At 41.8% G+C, this 24,579-nt stretch overlaps 1 protein-coding gene across 2 annotated transcripts in view; it reads left to right on the forward strand.

The window, feature by feature from the left end:
- The window catches only part of Cdc40 (cell division cycle 40), a 58,223-nt gene extending 36,949 nt beyond the window's left edge, over positions 1-21,274 (forward strand). For both annotated transcript variants that reach the window (XM_036169250.1, XM_036169249.1), the window contains exons 5-15: positions 1,479-1,618; positions 3,103-3,199; positions 5,240-5,379; positions 6,146-6,220; positions 8,064-8,109; positions 10,016-10,117; positions 11,850-11,965; positions 12,191-12,324; positions 16,895-16,971; positions 18,820-18,964; positions 19,745-21,274. In XM_036169250.1, coding sequence (XP_036025143.1) covers positions 1,479-1,618; positions 3,103-3,199; positions 5,240-5,379; positions 6,146-6,220; positions 8,064-8,109; positions 10,016-10,117; positions 11,850-11,965; positions 12,191-12,324; positions 16,895-16,971; positions 18,820-18,964; positions 19,745-19,922 — 1,250 coding nt within the window. In that variant the 3' untranslated portion in view covers positions 19,923-21,274. The remainder of the gene's footprint in view (positions 1-1,478; positions 1,619-3,102; positions 3,200-5,239; positions 5,380-6,145; positions 6,221-8,063; positions 8,110-10,015; positions 10,118-11,849; positions 11,966-12,190; positions 12,325-16,894; positions 16,972-18,819; positions 18,965-19,744) is intronic.
- Positions 21,275-24,579: the final 3,305 nt, after the last annotated feature.

Here is a 24,579-nt window from a genome sequence, read left to right on the forward strand (position 1 = left end):
CACAGTAGTGAGAACTAGTATTTTAAAGTGCAGTTCCTGACAGCATGCCCACTGCTACAAATCATGCTGTTACAGTTAATGCATAGGTAAATTTGGCAATTGGCCTCTGACTATCAGCTACATTTTAACAAAAAAATTCCATACTAGGTATCTGTTGAAATAATTCTTGACAAAATTACTTGATAGCAGATTTTTAATGTTTTTAAAATATATTTATGTTCCTACTCACTTAGTAGATATGACAAATATCAAAACCTAAACGCCACCTTACTACAACAGGCATCAGAATATTGGAATCTTATTTATAAAATGTATCCCTGTATTATGAAGCTGCCTTCTCTTTGTTCTTTTGTTTTTTAGTTTTTTTCAAGACAGGGTTTCTCTGTGTAGTTTTGGTGCCTGTCCTGGATCTCACTCTAGCCTCGAACTCATAGATCCGACTGGCTCTGCCTCCCGAGTGCTGGGATTAAAGGTGTGTGCCACCGCCGCCCGGCTATGAAACTACCTTCTTAGTATGGGCTAATTAGCATTGAAGTAGAATTTTAATTTGCTTTGGTATAACACAGAGCCCAATAGAAACTGCTTTGAGTTCATATAGATGGGCTTTTTTTCCCTAGTTACACCTCTACACACACACACACACACACACACACACACACACACACACACACACACACATTAGATTCTTAGCTTGTGACCATCACACTCCAACATTTCAGATTAGAGGGTGCAAACAGTATGCAGCCTTCATCTACTGATGAAATCAAAAACATCATCCTTTGTCAGTCTTTTTAAGGTTGACATTAGAGACCAAGTTGACATCATATGGAATAAATACCAGATTCTGTAAAGCACGTTCAATTTGTATTGTTGTATATACATGAAATAAATTATTAAGCATTTACTGTAGTTAATTCCAGTTTTAAATGATAAATTACAGTTTATTTTGGTTTTCAGAATTGCTGGTATCTTGCTGAGCATGATAGTATACACCTATAATCCCAGTTAAGGCTGTCCTGGGCTACATGAGACCTTGTCTCTGAAAACAAAACAAAAGGTCCATCAATACTGGTTTTTCCTCCACACCTTAACCCAGATCTGTCATAAGTCTTTAAAAGTCAAAGACCAGCAACCTGGTGGTCCCCGACTGCCTGGGACCTCTCCTGCCAACAGGAGCTGTCCTCCATGCTTCTGAAGCTAGTGGTAATAAACCTCTCTCTAAAACTAAAAACACAAAACGAAAAGAGGCTGTATACCATTAGAAGGTTACATGTCTTTTAAAAAACTGTTCCAAATATCTCAACATCTTTTCCTAGAATGCCGAATTTCTTCTTGCCAGCAAGAGTGGGTCTGTATGGCAGATTCAGGCAGATTTTGGTTTTGGTTGCTTATAATTACATTAGCCAAATAAAATCATGATGTTGATATTTCTAAAGAATATAGGCTTGCTTACTTACTGTTTATGTTTCTTAATGTAGGTTTAACTGTATTTGAAACTGGTCAGAAGAAAACAGAAAAGAGGAAAAAGTTCAAAGAAAATGATGCATCTAATATTGATGGTTTCTTGGGACCGTGGGCAAAATATGTGGATGAAAAAGATGTAGCCAAACCTTCAGAAGTAAGCCTTGATGTTTTTCAGCGCCAGTTCCAGGGTGTGCTGTCGTGTCTCTGTTGATAAATGTGAGATTTCCCTAGAGGACCCATGACTCATCAAACTTGCTCAGCTGAGCTGGCTGAGAAAATATACAATTTCTTTGCTTTTCTTTGCCATGTTTGTATTTGCCTTTTTTCTGCTGTATTTTCTCCTGTGCTCTTTTGACTAACATAGAAGATGGAACCATCTTTTAATAAAATTCTCTTTAATAATGCTTCTAGGCTGCCTGCTTGCTGCCTTCCCATACCTGACAGATTGTTACTAGAGAGTTGGCCTTGCTTCATTCTGGAAGTGGTGGTGGCTGTACTTGCTAATTTATTTTTCAAATCTTAAGTTTTATCTATATTATTTCTTAAAAGACTCCTGTGAATTTATGAAGTAAAACTACGGAGTTCTTCCCCACCTCTCACCTCTACCCCACTGTCTCTGAGAGCTGGGCTCTGTTCTAGGTTCTGGAGCACAGTGATGGACAGAATCAAGACACTCTTGTCCTTAGGAAGCTTGAACTCCGGCTGGCTGCTTACATCCGTGTGACTTAGTGTGTGTGTATGCTAGCCTCTTTCTTTGGATGTCATGACTTGTTTATTATAGACATAGATTGGCTATTTCCCTCTCGTTCCCTTCCCAGCCCTCCCCAAAAAGGCTGATCTTCAATCCGCCGTTGTCGCGAACGTGAAAGCAGTTCTCTGAAAGCAATGCCGTCTTCCAAACTCCGCATCCACTTGATGCCGGATCTTCTGATGGCTTCTCGTTTGCATCATTAGTGTGCCGCATGAGATGTATTTCCAGGTGTTCCAGAAGTGTGAACTACACATGCACACACACGCACACACACACACACACACACACACACACACACACACACACACACACACATACACACGCACACACATACACACGCACACACATACACATGCACACACACACACATACGCACGCACACACACACATACACACACGCACACCCACACATACACACGCACACACATACGCACATGCACACACATACGCACATGCACATGCACATATACACACACATACGCACGCACGCACACATACACACGCACATATATACACACATACACACGCACGCACACACACACATACACACGCACATATATACACACATACACACGCACACGCACACACACATACACACGCACATATATACACACATACACACGCACGCACACACACACATACACACGCACGCACGCACATATACATACATACATGAACATAATCAGTTTAAAAATATTGCCAGGCATGTGTTTAATGTCATCCTGTGATCTGTGTAGGAGATAATCCACCTCTGGTTGTGAAAGAGTTGCCATTGCTATCCTAGGAGACGAATTTGTCAACCTCATTATAGAGAGTATATGACCCAGCGGTGGGCATGATGAGATTTTCAGACATTCATTCTAAAGTTCACGTCTTTGTTTCCTTAGGAAGAGCAAAAGGAGTTGGATGAAATCACAGCAAAGAGGCAGAAAAAAGGCAAACAGGAAGAGGAGAGACCTGGAGAGGAGAAGACAATCTTACATGGTACCAGTTTTCACATCTTTACTGTTATGAAAATCTATGGTGTTCATTTCCATTCCATATAATACCAGTTCATACTGTCAGCTGCTATTATGTAACCATTATATTAAGGACAATTTGCATCCTACAGAAATCACCATAGACTTTTTATGCTAGTAAAAGGGGAAATGCAGTATGATTAAAGGTAAGCACAGATAATTTCTGTGTAAGTATCAGTGGATATTTTTAAAAAGGGTAAAGAAGAAGCTTGAATGGTCCATAAGTTCTTCCCTAAAATAATGTTGATACCTTACGTGTATCAATTAATTTCATTTTTAACCCAAGCCACATAAGTGTTCATGGATCATCATATATTACATTTCGCTCTCACAGAATTAACTGTTTTCCACAGGAGTAAATTTGAGATTACTAGCCTTTTAAATGTACTGTAATGTACCTGTTCGTTAAGAATTAGTTCCAGTTAGGGAATTCCTCGTGGTGACCAGCTCAGAGAATGATTCAGTACTGGCCCTGCTGCTTTGTCACGGCGAGTACTTAGGTTTCAGGAGGCCACACTTAGCCTCTGTCTAAGGGGTCTGGCAGTGCTGTGGGCTTATACTGTGAGCACCATAAGCAGTAACCGGCAGTGTTACCGAACTCCTAACCTGTACCAGCATGCTGCCAGGTTCTGTAGGTACACTCTGTTATTTCAGTCAGCTGCTTAAATTTTTTCTACCTGAGAAATACCTCTGTGACCATCGCTGTACCTAATAGGTATGTAAAACTGGCATACAAATTAGACATTTACCTGATAATGAATTAAAGAAATTTTTAAATTTTGGTATATAAATTGTACTATTCTTTCAAGATGAAAACAAGTTTTCATACTAATGAAATCAATGTTCTCATTTATTTTTACATAAGAAATAAATCTTGGTTGAGTATTTGATACTGCAGGAGGTAGAGGGCATTTTCATTTTAATTTTTAATTTTTCAGACTTGGTCAATATTTTGATTTTATAGTCATCAATGCTGAGAATACCACTTCACATGAATACATAGTATAAAATGGCAGATGAATATTTAGGGCCATTTCAGAAATTGTTGGAAATTCTGTCCTAATTCTAAGCCAGAAGTCATTTAGTCATTTTCAGTGAAGCTCAAACCAACCACTCAAATAGCAGCTTTTTAAACCAAACAAACATGGTCCAAAGGTGTACTAGTTGGATGCATACATGCTAAGGATGATGATAGGAAAATTGAACGTCTTTGTTTTCCAAATTGAAGAATTATATGTCTAGAATAGCACAGAGCTTTGTACAGTAAAAACACTGCCGTTTATAGCATACAGTAGTCTTAAATCTGAGCTGAGAGTTCTTTAAGCAGCGCTGACATTACAGGAGTTACAGCATGCACAGTGCAGAGTACACATGTTGAATGTTCAAAACTCTGAGGAAGCTGCTGGACTTGCACAGTGCAGCTCCCGGAAGCTCTGCTGGAAACACCCTAGATTCCTTATGCATTTGATTGTAACTTCACGTTGGTTGCAGCCATATGAGCTGTGGTCTAAGCCGCCCATGCACCTTTTCTTGTAAAGTTGGCAGTGAAAATGGAGAGAGGCAGATGTAATGGAAGCAGACAGGTAAAGTGGGAAGACGGGAGAAGGAGAGCTAATACTTGTTTGTTGACTTCTGTCTCGGCCTGTTCTACCTCCAGTTCTTTACCAGTGACGTGAAAGACTTAACTATTATCTTTTCATCCCTCATAGTACTGTATTGTCATGGAGCCTTTATTACTGACGTGTAGCTGAGTGAGAGAGCTAGTTGTAGATCCTCTTAGAGGGCTCATACCTCTTGGGTGTTTCAAAATTCTAAAATATTACCTTTCACTGTACTGACAGCAAGGTCCCACCCTATGATCTTAGCATTTAGCATCATCAGCGTGTTGTTATTACCTCAGTCTCAGGATGGACACTAGACCTGTGCATTTGCTACTGCTTTAAGAGTGTGATTTCAGCGACTCTGGCTTATGTTTATGGCTTTCTTTTGACTTTTTGTTTTTTAGTTAAGGAAATGTATGACTATCAAGGCAGGTCCTATCTGCACATACCTCAGGATGTTGGTGTTAATCTACGGTCGTCTGTGCCGCCTGAAAAGTGTTACCTTCCCAAAAAACAAATTCATGTGTGGTCTGGACACACAAAGGTAAGGCAGCTGAGTGGGGAAGCGGGTGTGAGACTTCAGCTGTGAATACAGGCATGTCAGGACAGAGTAGGAGCATGAAAATCTGGGTAAGTGTGAGATAGGCTTTGGAGCATCCTACATGGAGCGGTCACTTAGCGGTCTTCAGGGCTGTCCAGGTTGCTCATGATTTCAGCTTTGTGGGTCAGCGTCCATCCTCCATACTGTTGCTTGTTCCTCCCCCACAAGTACCTGCTGCCATCTGCTTCCCCTTGGCACCACACGGGAAGAACTGGGCAGATGGCACCGACTCTGCCGCTCAGCCTCAGGAATGCGGCTTTGCTCCGGGCCCGCTGCAGACCGGAGGGGAGTGCTCCGGGGTGCTCTTTGCTCTCTACTCCAAGGCAGAGCTTTGTATTTTCATTGATCTTATTTAAATGATTTTGAAATAATGCAAAGGGAGCTATTTGCAGACTTTGGAGGCTGGTATTCTCTGTCTTCTGCAGTGTCCAGCTGTGGGTTTCCAGATCTTTGCCAAAACAGGGAAGCACAGAGAAGAAGGGAAAGAAGTGGGGCATGTAGCAGCTTGACTGGCTCAGCATAAGGAAGTGAAAATTACATTTAAATAAAAAGCCTCTGATAGCTTAGTGTCGCGGTGCCGCCTTTTGGAGCACTGATCAAGGCTATTCCAGAACATGATGCGTGGAATAAAGAAAAATAGCAAACTGGGTTACTTGCAACATATTGTCTTTTTTAATGCTTGGGGCAATAACGAGGTGCCTTTTTCCAGGGTGTCAGTGCGGTCAGGCTGTTCCCTCTTTCTGGACATTTGTTGCTGTCTTGTTCCATGGACTGTAAAATTAAGGTGAGTTCAGGAACCCAGGGAGAGTGCTGCAGAGCCAGGGTTGGGTTAAGGCTGCTGGAATAATCATAAATAAATTCGGGCTTGTTAGGCAATTAGAGACTAATTGTTTTCTGTTAAGCCCTGTGTATGTAGCTGTTTATGGACTGGGTCCAAACTTGTAGATTCAGATATGGCTCTGTGGTCCAATTGGCTGGACTCTTTTTAAAGCTCAGACGACTGATTAGGATGTAATCCAATCACTTTGGCATTGGGCACATAAATATTGAATCAGGAATAATGCATTTTTTATCGAGGTTATAGATATGTAACTGAGTTTGTGTGTTGCTCAGACTGACTGAGGAAGGAAAGATGTGATAAAAAACCCCATGTCTAGAGAGTAGACAGTGTACTTTATCCTTTCTGTTGAACACTTGGACAACTAGCAGCAAGGCCCTCAGCCCTCTCACTCAGTGTTCTCAGGAAGTCCCATCTCAACCCTCTTCCCAGCTGTAGAGTGTAGCAGGAAGAGCGAGCTGTCAACTCTTACCTACACAAATATGAAGAAAACTTGTTTGAAACCCAAAGTTTTAAACAATAGTTGATATCTTTGTGTCTTCTGTGTCCAGATCATTATGGTGGTTCAGTAAATACAACTGTTTAGTGGTCCTGTGGCTTAGAGAGTCAAATTGTTAAGAATTTGTCCTTTTCAAATAGTGATAAGTATTCCCAGTATATAAAGCCGCTGTGTTTGATGGGAGCAACCCTGTAGGCATTTGTCTGTAATAGAAACACTTTGTCTCTGATTAAAACAGTTTCTCAGAATACCCCTAATTTTCTTTCACTTCCGTTGAGATTACACTCTTCCCTTGGATCAAGAAACAAAACATAAAGTTGAATTGCTCCTGCCTATAGACTTATAGTAGGCACAGCCATGAGCCAGGCAGGCACAAGGAACGTGTTCCAGCTTCGGTAGAAGCATACCTGAGCAGGAAGGCCAAGGAAGGGGAGGGAGAGACAGTGGAGTGTGCTTAGGAAAAATGAACAGAACAAAGCAGCGTGGTGAATGCTGGAACCCACAGCGGTGTTGTGGTTGCCGGAGCATGAAATATACGAGGAAAAAGAAATAATTGCAGTCCCAGGCAAGGGAGCAGGCCCCGGAAGTCCTTGTCTGGCATGTACAGGACCTGAGGCTTCCATCCGGTTGGCATTAGGTGACCAGAAAACTCTATCTTAGAGCACCAGCAACATTGATGAATTTGGGGTAGACAAGAGCAATGCTAGTTTTGAAGTGTTTATCTGCTTTGCATATGATGAGAATTAGGAGGCACAGATGATAATTTCATATAGCTTCTATATGTGTTACTCCAGAAAGTTATTTTTAAAATGCTTTTCCATGCTAAATGCTACATAACATCAGTCCTAAAAGCACTTAATTCCTTTAAAATTAGTTTATAATGTTACAAAAATAAAAACTATTTCTCATAGAAAAATACATAAAATATTGAAAAAACAGTAAGAAAATAAAAATACCCAGATAAACTCCATATCTAGCTAAATCCGCTTGATACTTTGATATAAAAACCTCTTCAAGTATAAAGAATATGTGTGTATATCTGTGTCCCAAAAGTGTAACATAAAGTGGCAAACTAATCAATGTTTAGTAATTAAATCCATGGTGCCAACAAAGATATGTAGATACACATAGCCAGCGAAGACTGTTGCTGTTGATAAAGACTTGCATTAAGGCTGATATCCCCAGGGCTAGGGGCAGAGCACAGGATTAGTGTACATGAGGTCCTGGGTTCAGTTTCTAACACCATAAAGAAAAAAAATTAATATTTTCATGTGTCTTTATTTTCTCCAGCTATGGGAAGTTTATGGAGACCGACGCTGTCTGAGAACATTTATTGGTAATATTTCTTTTCCTCCCTGACTATAAATCTGCTTAGGGAAGCTTTTGCAAGAATGATAAAGTCAGCAGCAGTGATTTGACTACCCCATGTGAAGGAGGAAAGTACTCGGGTCTACTGAGCTGAGTCATGAAGGGTGCATCTCTGTAAAAGCAAAGGGGTCTGGGGATGAGAGTGCCCAAGGCAAAGCTGGTCTGAGAAAGTGTGCCGCACTGGGGACCACATGGAATAGCCACGCTAGGGAGTGGGTAAAAGTAGAGGGGCAGGGAATGGAGAACCAGGCGTGCCGCTGTGACAGAGACTGTACCCTAATGGTGGGGAAGAGCCGCTTAACAGCCCTTTCTAGAAAAGCAATGTGATTGGAAGTCTACAAAGATTACATGGCAATCTGGCGCATACCTTGATAGGCAAGCCTAGAAGTAAGGAAATAAAGTATACAGTTATTTGATTAGTCTCTATTCAGAATGGTGAGTGCTTGAACTAAAGCACAGAGACAGAAGAAAGACTTGGATGAGATTCAGTAACAGGATCTGAGGGACACACAGCAGGGACCTTAGATGACTCCCAGGTCACCAGCTGAATGGTCGTGCTGTTCAGCAAGGGAGGGAGCAGAAGGTTCTGGACTGTGGGGTCTGAGCAGCTGTGAGGATGTCCAGTGAGCTGTAGGTGAAGCTTTAAAGGAGGCTGGGAGCGAGCAGCTGCAGCATAGGAACAGTGGGGTCGAGAAAACTCCGTGAAGATAAGAAGTGGACCGCAGGAAGGACAGGCTGTGCCAGTACAGCCTGACAAACGTCTCTGTCCTTGTCCTGTTACTCTTTCCAGATTTAACTGTACCACACTGAAATGTTGCGGATCACGGTGGCTCTGTTTTTAGATTCAAGTGGGAGTCTCTTCTCCCATGCTATGCTAACGGTGTGGGTACTCCATGCAAGTGGGTACTAAAATTCCACACCAGCACACAAGACCTCTAGGGAAACCGTTACCTGTGTCCAGGGGAATAAAATGTCCCTCGGGTACAAAGGGTTTGATCTCTGCCTCACTGATACTGCCAGAATTCTCAGGGGAAAACTGAATTCTCTACAGACAGCCTCTCTGCGGGGGTTGGGGGGGCTGCTTGTCACCATGCTCACACTCCCTTGTTGCTATGGCGCTTCTGCACCCGCCTGACTGGAGTTCTGTGGTGGGGGGTGGTTCCAGGATGCAGCCCATGGTTGACAATTTGAGCCATGGACATTCTGTGAAATTATTTGTGTCTTGGTCATAGTGAAAAATGGGCATGTTTCTGCTTTTGTTTAACTATATTTTATTTGTCTCAAAAACTTTGAAAAGATTCATTGGTCTGGCAAGGTTGACATCCAGGTAAAGCATAATTGGGGCCCTGAAATTAATTTAGTGTCAGAATAACATCTTTTAAAAAATGGAACTAACATCATGGTTTTGAGTCAGTTTTTATCGAATGAAATAATGTGATCCCAGAAATATACAATTACTGAATAACGGCTACAATTTCCTGCACTTGAGGTTTGGAACACTTTGTTTTCATTTCTAACGTGGTGAGCAGTCTGGAAGTGAACCTCAAAAAAATCTCAGCTTCATTTCTTTCACTGACAGTAATTAGAACTTTAGATCTCAATCAATTCTTGGCTGGTTAGTCATCATTAGGCCTTTTTCCTTGGTTCTTACCAAAACGGAATGTGTCAGAGCCACCTGCAGAGCATCTTGAAGGAAGACAACTGTCACCCCGAGAGCCTGTGCCCACAGATGGTTGGTAAAGCAGGAGATGGGTGGTGGGGAGAGTACAGACTGGCAGCTTCCTTGAGACCACAGCTTAGGACTTCTCTTGTTCAGGGCGCTTGTGCAGGGCAGCGCCCAATCTCACCATAGCCTCTGGTGGCTCTGCTTCTAGGTCACAGTAAAGCCGTGAGAGATATCTGCTTCAACACTGCAGGCACACAGTTCCTCAGTGCAGCCTATGACAGGTACCTGAAACTCTGGGACACTGAGACAGGTAAGTGCGGCTTACTCTCCAGAGTTAACCCTTTGTGGCCTCTGGTGAAATGATGATTATTGAAAATCAGCTGATAGCATAAGTGTGTGCGTGGACTGAAGCTCATCTGTATAACTGGTGCTTTCCCTGGGAAGCGTTATCCTCCCCCGTGTAGTTTATACAGCACACGTATTGATGGACAAACCAGCACAAACTGGTCTGTCCACTGTCTAATTGATCTCCTTATCTCCCCACACCTCCTAGTGTAGTCATTGCACAGACCAAAAGCAAATTTAATCTAATTGCCCAAATTGATAACGTAGATCTGAACTCACATGGGCCAGTCAGTTTTACTTATTATGGCCATATTAATTGCATCAGTATTTTGTAATGGTATATTGTGTATTATCAGAAAACAGAATCAGGAGTGAAGGTACATAGCTACAGTCCCAGCATTCAGGAGGCTGAGAGTTAGGAAGTCATGAAGACCATGAGTTAGAGGCCAGCCTGGGCTACAGAGTAAGACCCAGTCTGAAAATAAAAGAAAACAACAACAAAAAAACCCTTTGATTTTTGCCAAGTTAATGATACTAAATAATGTGTACTGGACATTGTCTATGCTGAGCATTTATGCTGGTATATATGATTTGATTTTAACACATCCCTACGAGGTGTGCTAGTCTCTCATTACAGGTGAGGAAACTGGCCCGAAGGTAGGTTTCTCGGAAGGGAGCCCACGTCTACTAAGTGTCAGAGTTGGTTCAATCCAAGGTTGTCCTGACTCCAACTCTTGCTTGGAGCGGTTCTCAGTTCTGACTACACATTGCCATCATCTGGAGAGCAGCAAGTTACCCCTGCCTGGACTCCACCCTCCTGCCAGTGTGTGGACTGGGCTAGTGTCCCCAAGGCTAAAAGGCAACCGTCCTACAGCTCTTAAAAACTAAGACTTAAACTTAAAAACAAAAAGTATAACAGGCACAGGTGTTCAGTGATTGTTGCTCTTAATAGTAAACCTCTACAGATTTGTTTTAAACACTGCCAAGATCAAGACATAGAGCATTCCAGCATGCGTAGACTTCTTGTGTTCTCCCCTAGTCTGCACCCACTCCCGACAACCCCAGATCCTTCCCCCTTCTTAAACTTGTAGATAGAATCACACCATAACTTCTCTTCATTTCTGATTCATCACTCAGCTTGACATCTGATATTCACTCTCCTGGCTCATACCGGCTATGTTTTCTGTTGTTCAAAATATTCCGTGCATTGATGTAATTAGAATTTGTCTCTATAACTGGTGGTATGTTACTTTTGGGAAAATTGTGTATGTGAGAGTGTGTGTGTGTGTGTGTGTGTGTGTGTGTGTGTGTGTGTCCACCCTATTGCCTTGAGGAAGGGTGTCTCAATTGAACTGGAAGCTTACCAGCTTTGCTGGACTGGCTGGCCAGCAAGCTCCCAGGATCCATGTGTCTTTGCCCCCCAGTGCTGGGTTCACAGACATGCACAGCCATGCCTGGCTGTTGACCTGATGCTTACACTTGCACAGAAAGTGTTCTTACCAATTGGTCCATCTCCCCAACTCCTGAAAAAAAATGTATCATTCAAAATCTGAAAAGTAGCAGTGTGGTGGCTGTTAGAGCAAGCAAGCTGCCCTTCCTCAGCGTTCATCACCTAATGACTACTAGGCAGATCTTTGTGGAGTGAAACTTTGGGAGTGAAACTTATTTTTCTGGTTTAATTTGACTCTTTGGTTTAGGACAGTGTATATCAAGATTTACAAACCGAAAAGTACCCTACTGTGTCAAGTTCAATCCCGATGAAGACAAGCAAAATCTCTTTGTGGCTGGGATGTCTGACAAAAAGATCGTGCAGGTATGTCTTTTTTCAGTGTCTATCTTCGTTAGGACTGGTGAAGAGAACAGAAAGGACATCCCCTTCATTGACGTGTGCTGCTTTGAGCAGGCCCTCGCGTGTTCTCAGAAGGGAGCGGTCCGTTCATGAGCATGGGTACTAGGAGTCTCTTCAGGTTCCCAGTAGAGCCTGCTGGTTGTTGTGTGTCCTCACCTCTGTCTGTCCTTCTCTCCTGTGGCTGCACAGTGGGACATCCGCAGTGGAGAGATTGTTCAGGAGTATGATCGGCATTTGGGAGCTGTCAACACCATTGTTTTTGTTGATGAGAATCGGAGATTTGTGAGCACATCGGACGATAAGAGCCTAAGAGTTTGGGAATGGTGAGTGTTCATCGCTAAAACATCTGACTTTATAAAGCGCATAAATGAATACATAAAAAGTGAAATTATAGCCAAAGTCAAAGCCTGACAATATGCAGCCGTTTGTATTTTTCCCCCCGCCAAAGTGTTTTAATTAAGTACTAACAATTTGGAAATTGAAAACTAAACATACTAACCTTCACAGCCTTTGGAGAATCCTCCAAAGTTCGTGGATTTGAACCGCTGCTTTTGTGGTCATGGTAACTGTCATATTGTGGTATCACAATTCTTGTTTTATTTTTATTATTTTTGTACATGTGTGTGTGTGCGAGTGTTGGCTTGTGTCTCACTGCAGACATGTGGAGGTCGAGGACAGCGCTGAGGAGTCCGAACTCCTTCATTGGAGGGTCTGAGATCAAACCTGGTTTGCACAGCAGCAGTTGCATCCACTGAGCGTCTCACCAGCCCTGTCCTGGCCTTTCTTAGCTGTCTGTCCTATTCATCTTTGCAGAATGACAGGCAAGGTGTAGCACGTTGGGCTGCATTTTGTTATGTGGGGGTTACACATAAAGATCCTGGCCTCGCCGGGCGGTGGTGGCGCACGCCTTTAATCCTAGCACTCGGGAGGCAGAGCCAGACGGATCTCTGTGAGTTCAAGGCCAGCCTGGGCTACAGAGTGAGATCCAGGAAAAGGTGCAAAGCTACACAGAGAAAAAAAATCAAATAAACAAATAAGTAAGTAAGTAAGTAAAATAAAGATCCTGGCCTCAGAACAAATCCAAAGAAAATACCAGTGTAGTTAGCTTTTAGTTTTCCTAATGCCTGCTTTGTAATCATTCACTCTGTAAGTTGCCCAATATCATCAGCTTTAAACAAGCATTTTGCTAGAATATATTGAATACTTTTTCCTTTTATCAAAAAACATATTTTTCTAAAATCAAAAACACTTAAGCTGGTTTCATTAAGTGGCATGATTGTTTTATGATTCAGTTGCAAATAAATAAGTGGTAATCCTTCTTATCAAAATCAGTTCTTGGGTAAAACCCAGCTTGTTTTTATAGTCACAAAGTACAGCTCAGTGGAGGCCACAGCCTTGCAAGGACTCAAAAGAACACCTTCCCACTCACCCCTAGAAGTTGCAATTCAAGAGAAAGCAAGCAGCCTTGAACCTCAGCCAGGGTTTCCTCCTCAGACTGACTGCCATGGAGAGCTGAGTGGGCTGAGTAGGTATTGTTAAGACAATTGAGGGAATTTCAGATTTAATGCAACTTGTACACCAACACTGTATCCTTCATGATCATCCGCAAGGACATTGGCTGTACTTTGTTTCTAATTTTAACATTTAGCTTCATCCTTATGGGTCTGTCCTCAGAAATGGTGCTTCTTAAGACATTTAGCTCTCAGTGGAGAGTGCTGGCCTAGCAAGGCCCACAGTGAAAGAAAGGAGGGGGGAGGGAGGGGGGAGGGAGGCTGTTTCCTACAGAAAATCTGATGTGAACACTGGTGTTTTGGTTTGGATGGTTTAGCTTGGTTTGGGCTGTATGCACATGGTGTGTGCACACTTGTGAGGATGTACACATCCCGTCTGCATGTGTGCAGAAGCCAGACAAGGACGTCAGCTGTCTTCCTCTATCTCACAGTCATGTCTTGCCATTATATAGGTGCTGGGGATTTGAACTCAGGTCCTCACACTTGTACAGCAAGCACTCTTAGCCACCGAACCAGCTCCCCAGCCTGACACCGTGTGTGTGTGTGTGTGTGTGTGTGTGTGTGTGTGTGTGTGTGTGATGTCAGTGGTATGATTTTACTTAAACATTCAGATGTTTGTATCTTGAGCTGCTGTTCCATTGAAGGAGAGTGGTGTAAGAAGGTTGTTAATATTGAGATGCTGTACCAGTTAGAGGGCTTTGGACATTTGTGTTTTCTCAGGATGCTTTGGTTAACTTAAGGTGGCAATGTTAGCATCCTTGTTTCCCTCTCGGATCCTAAGAAACATTCCTAAAAGGCACGCTGCTCTTTTGTTACAAATGATGACACAATGCAGATTTCTGTTTGGCTGTCACCGGTTATCAGCTGGTCTATCATAAATGACAATACAGGTGTGGAGCTAGCACTTTCTGTATGTCAGTCACTAGGATAAGCATTTTATATAAATTTTTTTTATTTCATGTGCAAAGCAGTCTCATGAGATAAGTATGTTTATGTGGGTAGGGGTCTTTGTTTCTCTGTCTTTTCTGCATAAGGAAACTAAGATAGTGTAAGTGATCTGCCTAAGGGTATACCAGACATGAAAAGATCAAAGTTCATGTCAGACTGATTCCAGAACTTGGGTTTGTGGCTCTGTGGCTGTGTGAATGATGGGGAGACCTATAGGGAGAGAAGGTAACTTGCATCTACTTAGTGGAGAACAGACAGCTCAGGACCCCTCGGGATCTCTTGACATCTCTGCTGAGAGTAATGGCTGGTGATTCTGATCCTAGCACAGGAGAAGGGGCCCTAAACTCACAGAAAGACTGAGCCCAGGTGCAGGAAGTTCCCAGCACTAGGGCTTTTGTACAAGAGGTGTTTTCCCAAACTCCTATGTCCTCTACCTCATTGTAGCATAGCACCATGATAGAGGAAAGAACCAGATGGTTCGGTGGTTAAGAGCACCGGCTGTTCTTCTAGAGAAGCCAGCTGCAGTTCCCAGCTCCCACATGGTAGCTCAGAACTGTCTCTATAACTCCAGTTCAAGGGGACTGGATGCTCTCGTCTGTCTTCCACAGGCAGCCAAGTACACATGTGGTGCACAGACATACATGTAGAAAAGATACCCATACACATAAAAATAAATACTTAAAACAACCAAAGGAAGCTGGGCTTTCTTTAACAGTGCTGTACTAACAAAGACGGTATGTAACGTAACTGAGAAGGAGAACTAGAGGTTATAGTAGATACCAGTAGGCATGGCGGTTTTGTTTTTGTCTTTTAACCAAAGGGATTTATTTTGGTAAAATGTTTTTTAAAGGAAATTTTACAGAATTTAATAAACATTGCTGTTTATCTTTTATTTTTAAAATGCCACAGATCTGCTAGCTTTTTGATAAGTTCATTTCCAAACCAGGTGATCTGAAATCAGTTCCACCCTTGTTATAATTGAATCACAGTGTCTAAGTAGAAAAATGGTGCTGTGCTTATGACATTTAACCATGCCTAGCAGGCATTTTTGCCAGAAATAATGAAGTTCCAAGGGTAGTCCAGAATCAGTTCTTCTAGAGCATGATTCTCACCCTTTCTAATACTATGACCCTTTAATACAGTTCCTCATGTTGTGTTGACCCCAGCCATAAAATTCTTTCATTGCTACTTCATAACTGTAATTTTGCTACTGTTATGAATTCTAATGTAAATATCTGATGTGCAGGATATCTGCTATGCAACCCTGGAAAAGGTCTTTCAAACACTCAAACCCACAGATTGAGTACCACTTTTGTAGAGTTTATTGTACCAAGGCTTTGAAATAGGGCACTGGAACTTTTCTGTGTTAACTTAAGATGTGAACCTAAAATGTGGTTGATTAATTTAGAAAGTGCTCTTCAATCCATGTTATAAAATTCACTACCTACTAGTGATGAATACAAAGAGAGGCACATGAATCTTTTTTAACAATTTGGATCATTCTGAAAGGCCCTTCTCACAGCACTTAGAAACATGAGCTCTGGGAGCTGACAAACGTCACTTCCCTGGTTACAGAAGTCTTTTCCTCTAGTCATCTGTTCCTTCTGGGTGTTGGGTAAATGACAGAGAAATCCGCACATGAAGTGAAGTATAATTATTTTCCAATTAAGCAAATCGTACCTTAAGATTGAAATCTCTCTTCACCCCATTGTTGTCACCAGATTACATTTCCCACACGTTACACCACACAACCAGTGTTAGTCCCAGAGAAAGCAGCAATACCAACCCCCCTTTCAGAATTCCAAGTAATTTTTATAATAAAAAATAATGAAAATGGAAAGTTACTTAGTACATTTCATTCTCAATTTAAGTGTTCTGTATTAGGCATTTTTATCAGATGAGGGTTTTGCTGCTCTGTATTTTGCTTTTGTCCTGCTCTGTACACTTAGGAAATGCTTTTCATGTAAACTGAAAGAGGCTTGGTAGCAAGCACCTCCTCTCCATGGCCTGAGTCACTGTTTCTGGGCAGATGAAACTAGCACATGGGTCCCTACAGCTCAGCCTGTCATCCACACTCACCCCACTGCTCATGAGGTAATGAGCTGAGGTTGGCTGCAGGTAAACAACGTTCTTCAAGCCTTGCTCAGACACCCTCTCTGCCTCCCATGTACCTTTGAAGATGAGTTCATCATTAAAGGATATTTAGGAATATAAAGGCCAAAGTTTAAGTCTCATAACTAGAAACTAGAACTACTGACACCATTATAATTTTCATGGAAAGTCATTCGCAAAATAAAAGCTTTTTAATAATAAACTCCATCCTGAAAGTTTAATGAAAAGCAAGTTGCTTTTATTTGGGTACATTTGGGTAATTCTTCTAAATGTGCTTTTATGAATTACTCATTCTAATATGTATGCTATTTTCAATTTTTAGGGATATCCCTGTGGATTTTAAGTACATAGCAGAGCCCAGTATGCACTCAATGCCTGCAGTGACTTTGTCTCCAAATGGTGAGTTGGAACATAGACTGTGTTCTAAACTGAGCTTTCGAAGGCCCAGAGTAACTCCTGGAGTCATGAGAACTGGAGCCCTGGGTGTGGGGAGCCAGGGTGTTGCCATACTTGTGTAAGGAAACCTTTTCAGTTGTAGGAGTAATTACTGGAGTTCATATGTGAATCACCTCACCCACTCTCTTGAAAAAATAAAAGAATCAATGATTGACAGTTAATGTTAAGGATTTCTGACAGTTGCTTTTTTTTTGTTTCTTAGTTTTTAATAATTATCCTTCCAACACAAATCAGGTTCAATAAATCATTTAATAAGCACTTTTCTTTCAAGGGAATAGGAAATTTTGGTCTGATTCTTCAAAATAGGAACATTTTAGCAATTTACTTATAAAAGGTTTTTTAAAGCAGTTTTATAGCCCTATTTGACACATTTTGACTTTTTAAAAATAAGGAAACAAATTCCAAGCTTAGTGACAAAAGAACTAAGTTATTAATAAAACATGCTAAGTGGAATTAATTTAACTTAAACATCTAGTTCCCAGGCACATTTTCTTTAGTGTTTGACTGTGGTAGCAGGAATAGGTCCCCACAGTGGAGAGCTTGTCTGATTACACTTGGTAGACAAACATGCCCAGATATGATGGGGAACTTCATTCCTCTGGCCTAGATGGCTTTGTTGAGCTGGTGTGGGTGCTCACATCTGGAGCCCTTCTTGTCAAGTTTCTGTCTTTCTCTGACTATCCAAGGGTTACACTTCATGCAGCCCACTCATTGCATGGATGCACTTGGGAGTGTTAATGGTGTGTTCTTTTTTTTTTATGTGCATTAGTGCTTTGCCTGCATGTATGTCTGTGTGTAGGTGTCAGATCCCCTGGAACTGTAATTACAGAAAGTTGTGAGCTGCCATGTGGGTGCTGGAAATGAACCCAGGTTCTTAGCATCCAGTGCTCTTAACCACTGAATCATCTCTTAAGTCCTAGTGGTGTGTTCTTGTTGATGGCAGAGGCCCTTCTCTCCACCCCTCTCTGTGGGGGCCATTTTCAGGGCCCAAGTTAAAAAGAAAGGGTACAGGGGATTGTAGGAGGGAGAGCTGCATCTCCAAAAGATTTTCTTCAGCAAAACAAAACAAAAAATCGATAGTTTCCTATTCCATAATCCATTGTCTTTTAAGTAACAGATAATTGTGCTACAGGCATACTGATACCATCAAGTTCTCGGGGGGGGGGGGGGGGGGGGTAACGTGAGTGTGTTTTCAGAGCTATTCTGGAGGTAGACAGAGGACAGGGAGAATATGCCCCTCCATCTGCCTTTCTGTGGCAGCTCAGTGACAGTTGGCAAGAACCCTGTCATTCTTAGAAAAACAGCCATGTCCATACCATTTTGACAGTCCCCATATAAACCCTTTGTTGTCAGGATTTAAAATTCCATGTACTGGTGTTTAAGTTAAATTAATTCCACTTAGCATGTTTTATTAATAACTTAGTTCTTTTGACACGAAGCTTGGAATTTGTTTCCTTATTTTTAAAAAGTCAAAAGCTTTGATGTGAAGAGTACTAAATGACAATGGGATTCCAGGAGTTCCTTTGATAAAAACAGCTCTTCCCGTGGCTGATTTATACACTTCACAGGTGCCATAGGAACTTGCTTTTCTAGTATTAGAAAGTAGTTGAGCACAAAAGTAATGAAAACTAATATATGTAAAATAAAACTTGAAAAAATGTTAACTCTTGGGGTTGGGGATTTAGCTCAGTGGTAGAGCGCTTGCCCACTTGCCCTGGGTTCAATCCTTAGCTCAAAAAGAAAAAAATGTTAACTCTTCCACTAAAATATGCCCCTTACTGCATTTTACAGGGAAATGGCTAGCATGCCAGTCGATGGATAACCAAATCTTGATTTTTGGAGCACAGAACAGATTCAGATTAAACAAGAAGAAAATCTTTAAGGGTCATATGGTAGCAGGCTATGCTTGTCAGGTGGACTTCTCCCCAGATATGAGGTGAGTTAAGTCTTCATACTCACCTATGACGGATGGTATAGTGTTGTAAATGACAGTACAAACCGCTGTGACATGTGCAATTGCGTGAGAACTGACTCATCTTTCCAAAGGACAGATAGGACAGTTATAAAGGCAAGAACAGGTTGTAAAAATCAAGTTTGGCTTTTCTGTAGGGTCTGTTTTCTGATCCACTTAGGCCTTTTAACCTGCTAATGCATTCCTGTCTGCATGGCCATGACTCTCTGGTTTTCCATGTGCTATGGTTGAATGGGTACAAGGAGAATTCCTCATCACAGTGTTGGACACTCTACAAATCTTGTGTACAGATTTGTCCACACTGAAAACAGAAATGCAGCTTTTGGCTATTTCTAGGTCACAAAAGTGAAATTTCTGCATTCATTTCCTCCTCTTAGTTAAGAATATATAGGTAGAAGGAATTGAGCTATCTGCTGGCTTTGTATGTTTAGAGAGAATTAGGCCTCAGCTTCCTGTCTCTGATTCAGTCTTTGACATGTTCAAAGGGTATTGAAGCTGAAAATGTTTAAAAGTTCCCTGGTGGTGTGAGAAACAGGTCCCTCTGTGCAGTCTTCTGTCTAGAGGCTGTAACTTTCTAACTCTTAGATCAGCAGCTTACCAGAGGGGAGGGCTGGGGCGTCGACTACAGACTGCTTCCTAGGCTTAGTCTCCTGAGAGCAGTGCTTCACATAAGCTCTGTTTCTTCATTTGTCTCGCCAGTTCAAGGTGTGTGAGTAATTGGGATTTGTTTTCATTCCATTGCAGCTATGTGATTTCAGGAGATGGAAATGGAAAATTAAACATTTGGGACTGGAAGACCACCAAACTCTACAGTCGGTTTAAAGCCCATGATAAAGTGTGCATAGGTGCAGTGTGGCACCCACATGAGACGTCCAAGGTCATCACGTGTGGTTGGGATGGCCTCATTAAATTGTGGGATTAATGGGATTAGTCCTTTCACAGTCTGGGATCATTTTTGATCCAGTGTCATATTTAACTATTTAATTATTAAAATGTGTTGGATGACAATTTGATTTATAGGTAATCTTTTCATCTATGGCCTTATGAAGTTGACCCATGGTTTTTGTTAAGAGCGTTGTAAATGTGCCTCATGTAAGTTCATTGGCAACTTCATTTTGCTCTATATAGATGTTATTTATATGAAGAACGACAACTAACTATATTTGACAAAGAGTTATTGTTGTCAGGCAGTTTCCATTTATCCCCGAGATGTCACTGGAAGGATCATTTTTGGGGTTCAAGAAAAAATGCCTATTGGCTATGGGATCCTAGAGGAAATGATGTAACTAGTGCCTCAGAAAGGTACCAGATGCTTACCAATCCAACCAGAGTGGAAGGGAAGGAATGACAGTTGGTACTAAAGGAGGGCTGAAGACACTCGGGATTGCTGCTCCTACCATGTTCACCAAATCAAGCTCTAGTCTTGTGGCTTCACGAGCCCCATTATTTTGGTGGCCTGTGATGTATGTTTTTACTTGTAAATGAGTGACCTTTCTTGGCTACAGCATTTCTCCAATTATTAAGCAATTTAAAATTCAAAGCAACCCTCAGTTCCTCCCTTGACTCTCTTCCTGATCAGGATGGACAGGACTGTACAGCTCAAAGCAGAAGTGAGGTCCCTCTGAAGACGAACTCCAGGGAGTGAGCCAAGGCTTTGAATTTTACTTGTAATCACTGTCAGCAAGGACCTGGCTGCACCCTCAGAAATCAGGGCTTCTAGGGCTCTGCTTCACCACTGCTACTAATGAATTCCCTCTGGCCAGAGTACGAAGGCAGAGTCCAAAATACTACCTTGTAATTTCTTTGAAGTCACATTTTGTTTTTTAAATTACTCTGGTTTTGCTTGTGAGTACAAACAGTAAAACTTTTGAACGTTAGGAAAGATTAAACTTCCTTTCAGATCTTTGAAAAAACATTGAGACTATAAGAAAATACCAAGAGTCCCCAGTTTGAGAGGCAGTAACCATGTTTTTAAAAAATATCACATACTGAACTTTCACTGCCACACCATCGCCACGTGTGTCTTCAGGAGGGTGGCATACAGGAGGAAAGAATTCATACAAAACGTTTCTGTCGTCCCAACCACTACCTTAACAAATGTGAATTCCTGAAGTGTGGTAAGAGAAAGACTTCAGCAGCAAGGTTGCATGTTATGAATCATAATTTCAGAATATCAATTTCTCTTATTGTGTTTTTGACTGTTTCTAAACTGAGTAACTGTACATAAAAGTTTTCTCTTTTTTGAAAAGATCCTATTTTTGAATAAAGCTTCCTTTTTGTAGAAAGTGGCACTGTGTCCTTTTTAGTCTTAAGTCTGTGGAGACACCAGATCAAATCATCTTCTGACTTCAGAGGAACATTAGAGGTGGGCGTGGTGTGTTTAGTGTGTTAATGGCTTACTCTGATCACATGATCAAACACAACTCAGCACCCTTGAAGCATTTAGGGCATGTAGACATGCAGGACTAGGGTATTCAGACAGGTGGGTTCTTTCCCAGCATAGAAAACTTAAAAGCATACTCTTACACATTGTGAAACCTTCTGCCTCATTGCTGCAAGATTTGTGTCAACCCAGGACAGTTCTTCTTTGAAAGTCAGAACTGTTGACTGCTGTAAAAGATTCAACTGAATTAATATTTAAACACTGAAGCAGAACCTGACTATTTTGCATAAGTAAACAACCAGATTTAAGATAAGGAATAGGAAGTTCAGTCAAACAAACTCTTTCTGAATAGAAACACTTTGTGTGTGTGTGTGTGTGTGTGTGTGTGTGTGTGTGTGTGTGTGTTTTGAGACAGAGTCTCATGGACCTCAGCCTGGCCTCAAACTCACTATGTAGCCAAGGATGTCTTTGAATTAATTCTCCTGCCTCTGTCTCCCAAATGCTGGGATCACAGGCATGTGACTCTTGAGAAACGCATTACGGGGCTGGCCACTAACCTTAAAATGTTATAACGCGCTAAGAGAATTTACTGGCAGTAAAATGTCAACCCTGCAGTGACAGCCACGGAGACTCTAATAACAGCAACAGTTGCAGATGCTCATTGAAGATCAGCTGACTGGACTGACCTTTGATTGTGGTGTTTGCCATGATAGAAAAGAGTGGACAGTTGAGGGGGCCATGGTAAGTTCACGTGCTAGAAAGGAATGTAAAATGCCACCCAGACCCGCCAGCGCTCTTAAATGTGGATCTCAGTGTGAGAGCTGGGGAATACAGCTGCCATGTTTCATCAGATCCATAATGTCATGTCTGAGGCTAAGGCTGTAGTTTAAAAGCAATGATGCACCATTGGTTTACTGGCAGCACCTGTGAGCACTGAGTCATAAATAAGTTGATATAGAGTAGGGTAGACAAGGCAAGGAGAGAGGAGCCAGTAGGAGGAAGGTGTCTGTCACACACACTGGAACAAAATTAGTGTCATGAAACTCATGATCAGTGGGTAAATAAACAGAATGAACCAACGGAAGATTCAGTTGAAGTGAAAAATACAGACACATAAAATCCCTGGAACCTTTCCTTAAAATGGAGAATTCTTGTTTCTAACTCAGACTAAAACTTTTGGTAAGCTCTCCAAACGATCTTCCAGCGAGATTGTACTAATGAAGTTAGGATCACAATTGTATCTTGGACATTTAAAAACCTGGGCTGTTTGGATAAAGAAATTGGATAGCCAGAAGAAGTACATGTGGCTGCCTGAATGCATGTATGCACATAGATCACATGCTTGTGTCACATCTTCCATGTGCACAACTACTTCAGTAATGCAGAAGGAAGCAACTTTCTGTTTTACCCAGAACTTAAGGAAAAGGGAATTACAGGCTTGAACCAAAAGTCTTTGAAATGGCTTTGTTTTCCGCCACAGTACATGAGAGAACATTGATTCCACCGCATCACCGGCCTCATGTACTTTCTGTTGCTCTGATAAACAGCACAGCCAAAGGCAACTGGGGAGCAGAAGGCCTTTTCATCTTCCAGGTTACAGCCTGTGGCCAACGGAAGCCGAGGCACAAGCCTGCAGCAGGAACTACGGCTGCTTACTGGCTTGCTCCCTGTGCCTTGCTCAGCTATTTCCCTTTATTCTTACACCGCCCAGGCCCACCTGTCCCCGGGATGGCACTGCCCACAGTGGGCTTGGCCCTCCAGCCTGGAATAGCAATCAAGAAAGTACTCCTCAGACACGCCTACAGACCAGTCTGATGGAGGCGATTCTTCAGTGAAGAATCCCCCATTCCGGGTATGTCTAGGTTTGTGTCAGTCTCATGAAATCTAACCAGCACACTAAATGAATGTTTTAGCTCCCTGCTCTCTAACTTCCAGCATTTTAGATCTCAGGGGGTTAACTCAAATCTCATTTTTCTGTTTCTGTTGTAGACCAGGCTGGCCTTGAACTCACAAGAGAACTGCCTGCCTCTGCCTCCCGAGTGCTGGGGTTATAAAGGTGTGTGCCACCATGCCCAGAATAAACACTTTAGAATTTATGCTTTTTTAAAAAATGTTTTTCACTTTTGAGATAATTATATCACTTATCCCTTCCCTCCAGGCCCTGCCATGTACCCCCTCCTTGCTCTCTTTCAAATTCACTGCCTCCTTTTTCATTAATTTGTGTGTGTGTGTGTGTGTGTGTGTGTGTGTGTGTGTGTGTGTGTGTGTGTGTGTGTATTCCTAAATGCAGAAGTACAACCTGTTCGGTCTGTGTAGTGTTACCTGTATGTATGTTCTCAGGGCTGACCATTTGGAACTGGACAACCAGCTGCTCTGCTCTTCCCTGGGGAAGGCTGTCTCCGCTCTCGGCCTTCCTTTGTGACCTGTAGCTCTTTGTCTAGGGTTGAGGTCTCCTGGGCTTCCTCGCTTCCACATTAGCATGTCTGTTGGTAGCATCCTTGTTCAGCTAGTGTTGAGGCAGTCACGCTGATGAAATTCTGACATTCCTAGGAGACACATTCTCACAGCAAATTCTGTCCCCTCTTCCACATAGATCCCTGAGTCTTAGGTGCACTTGTACAGAGCACTGTACAAAGAGATTCTATTATAATATTTATATATATGTGTGTGTGTGTGTGTGTGTGTGTATTATATTCCAATAGAAATATATGAGTCTTACATTAGTTTTAACTTTTTTAATCACCAGGTTAAAGTGGGCAATTAATCTTATATTTTATTTAACATGTCAAAATCTTTATTTCAGCATGTATTCAATTTTGAAAATTAGTATTTCATTTTGTATCCCAAGACCTTGAAACATTGCATTTTACACTGACAACATATTTCAATTCAAACAACTAAATTTTCATTTAAAAAAATCTTTCAAACGAAGTATATTTACCTACCAAGTTGTTGCAAGCACTCTTTAAATTTTTCCAATTACTGAATCAAATGAATTTTATGGTTTTTAATTATGAAAATAAGTATGACTTAAAAGTCACTTCTTGGACTAAAAGTGAGCTCAGTGGAAGAGCATGTACTTAGCGTACACGAGGCATTGAGTTGACCCCAGCACCTTGCACAAAAACACTTTTTAAAATGTTTATTTGTGTGTGTGTGTGTGCACACATGCGTGTGTGTATCTGTGTCTGGAAGA

Source organism: Onychomys torridus, chromosome 19, assembly GCF_903995425.1.
Source record: "Onychomys torridus chromosome 19, mOncTor1.1, whole genome shotgun sequence".
NCBI lineage: Eukaryota > Metazoa > Chordata > Mammalia > Rodentia > Cricetidae > Onychomys > Onychomys torridus.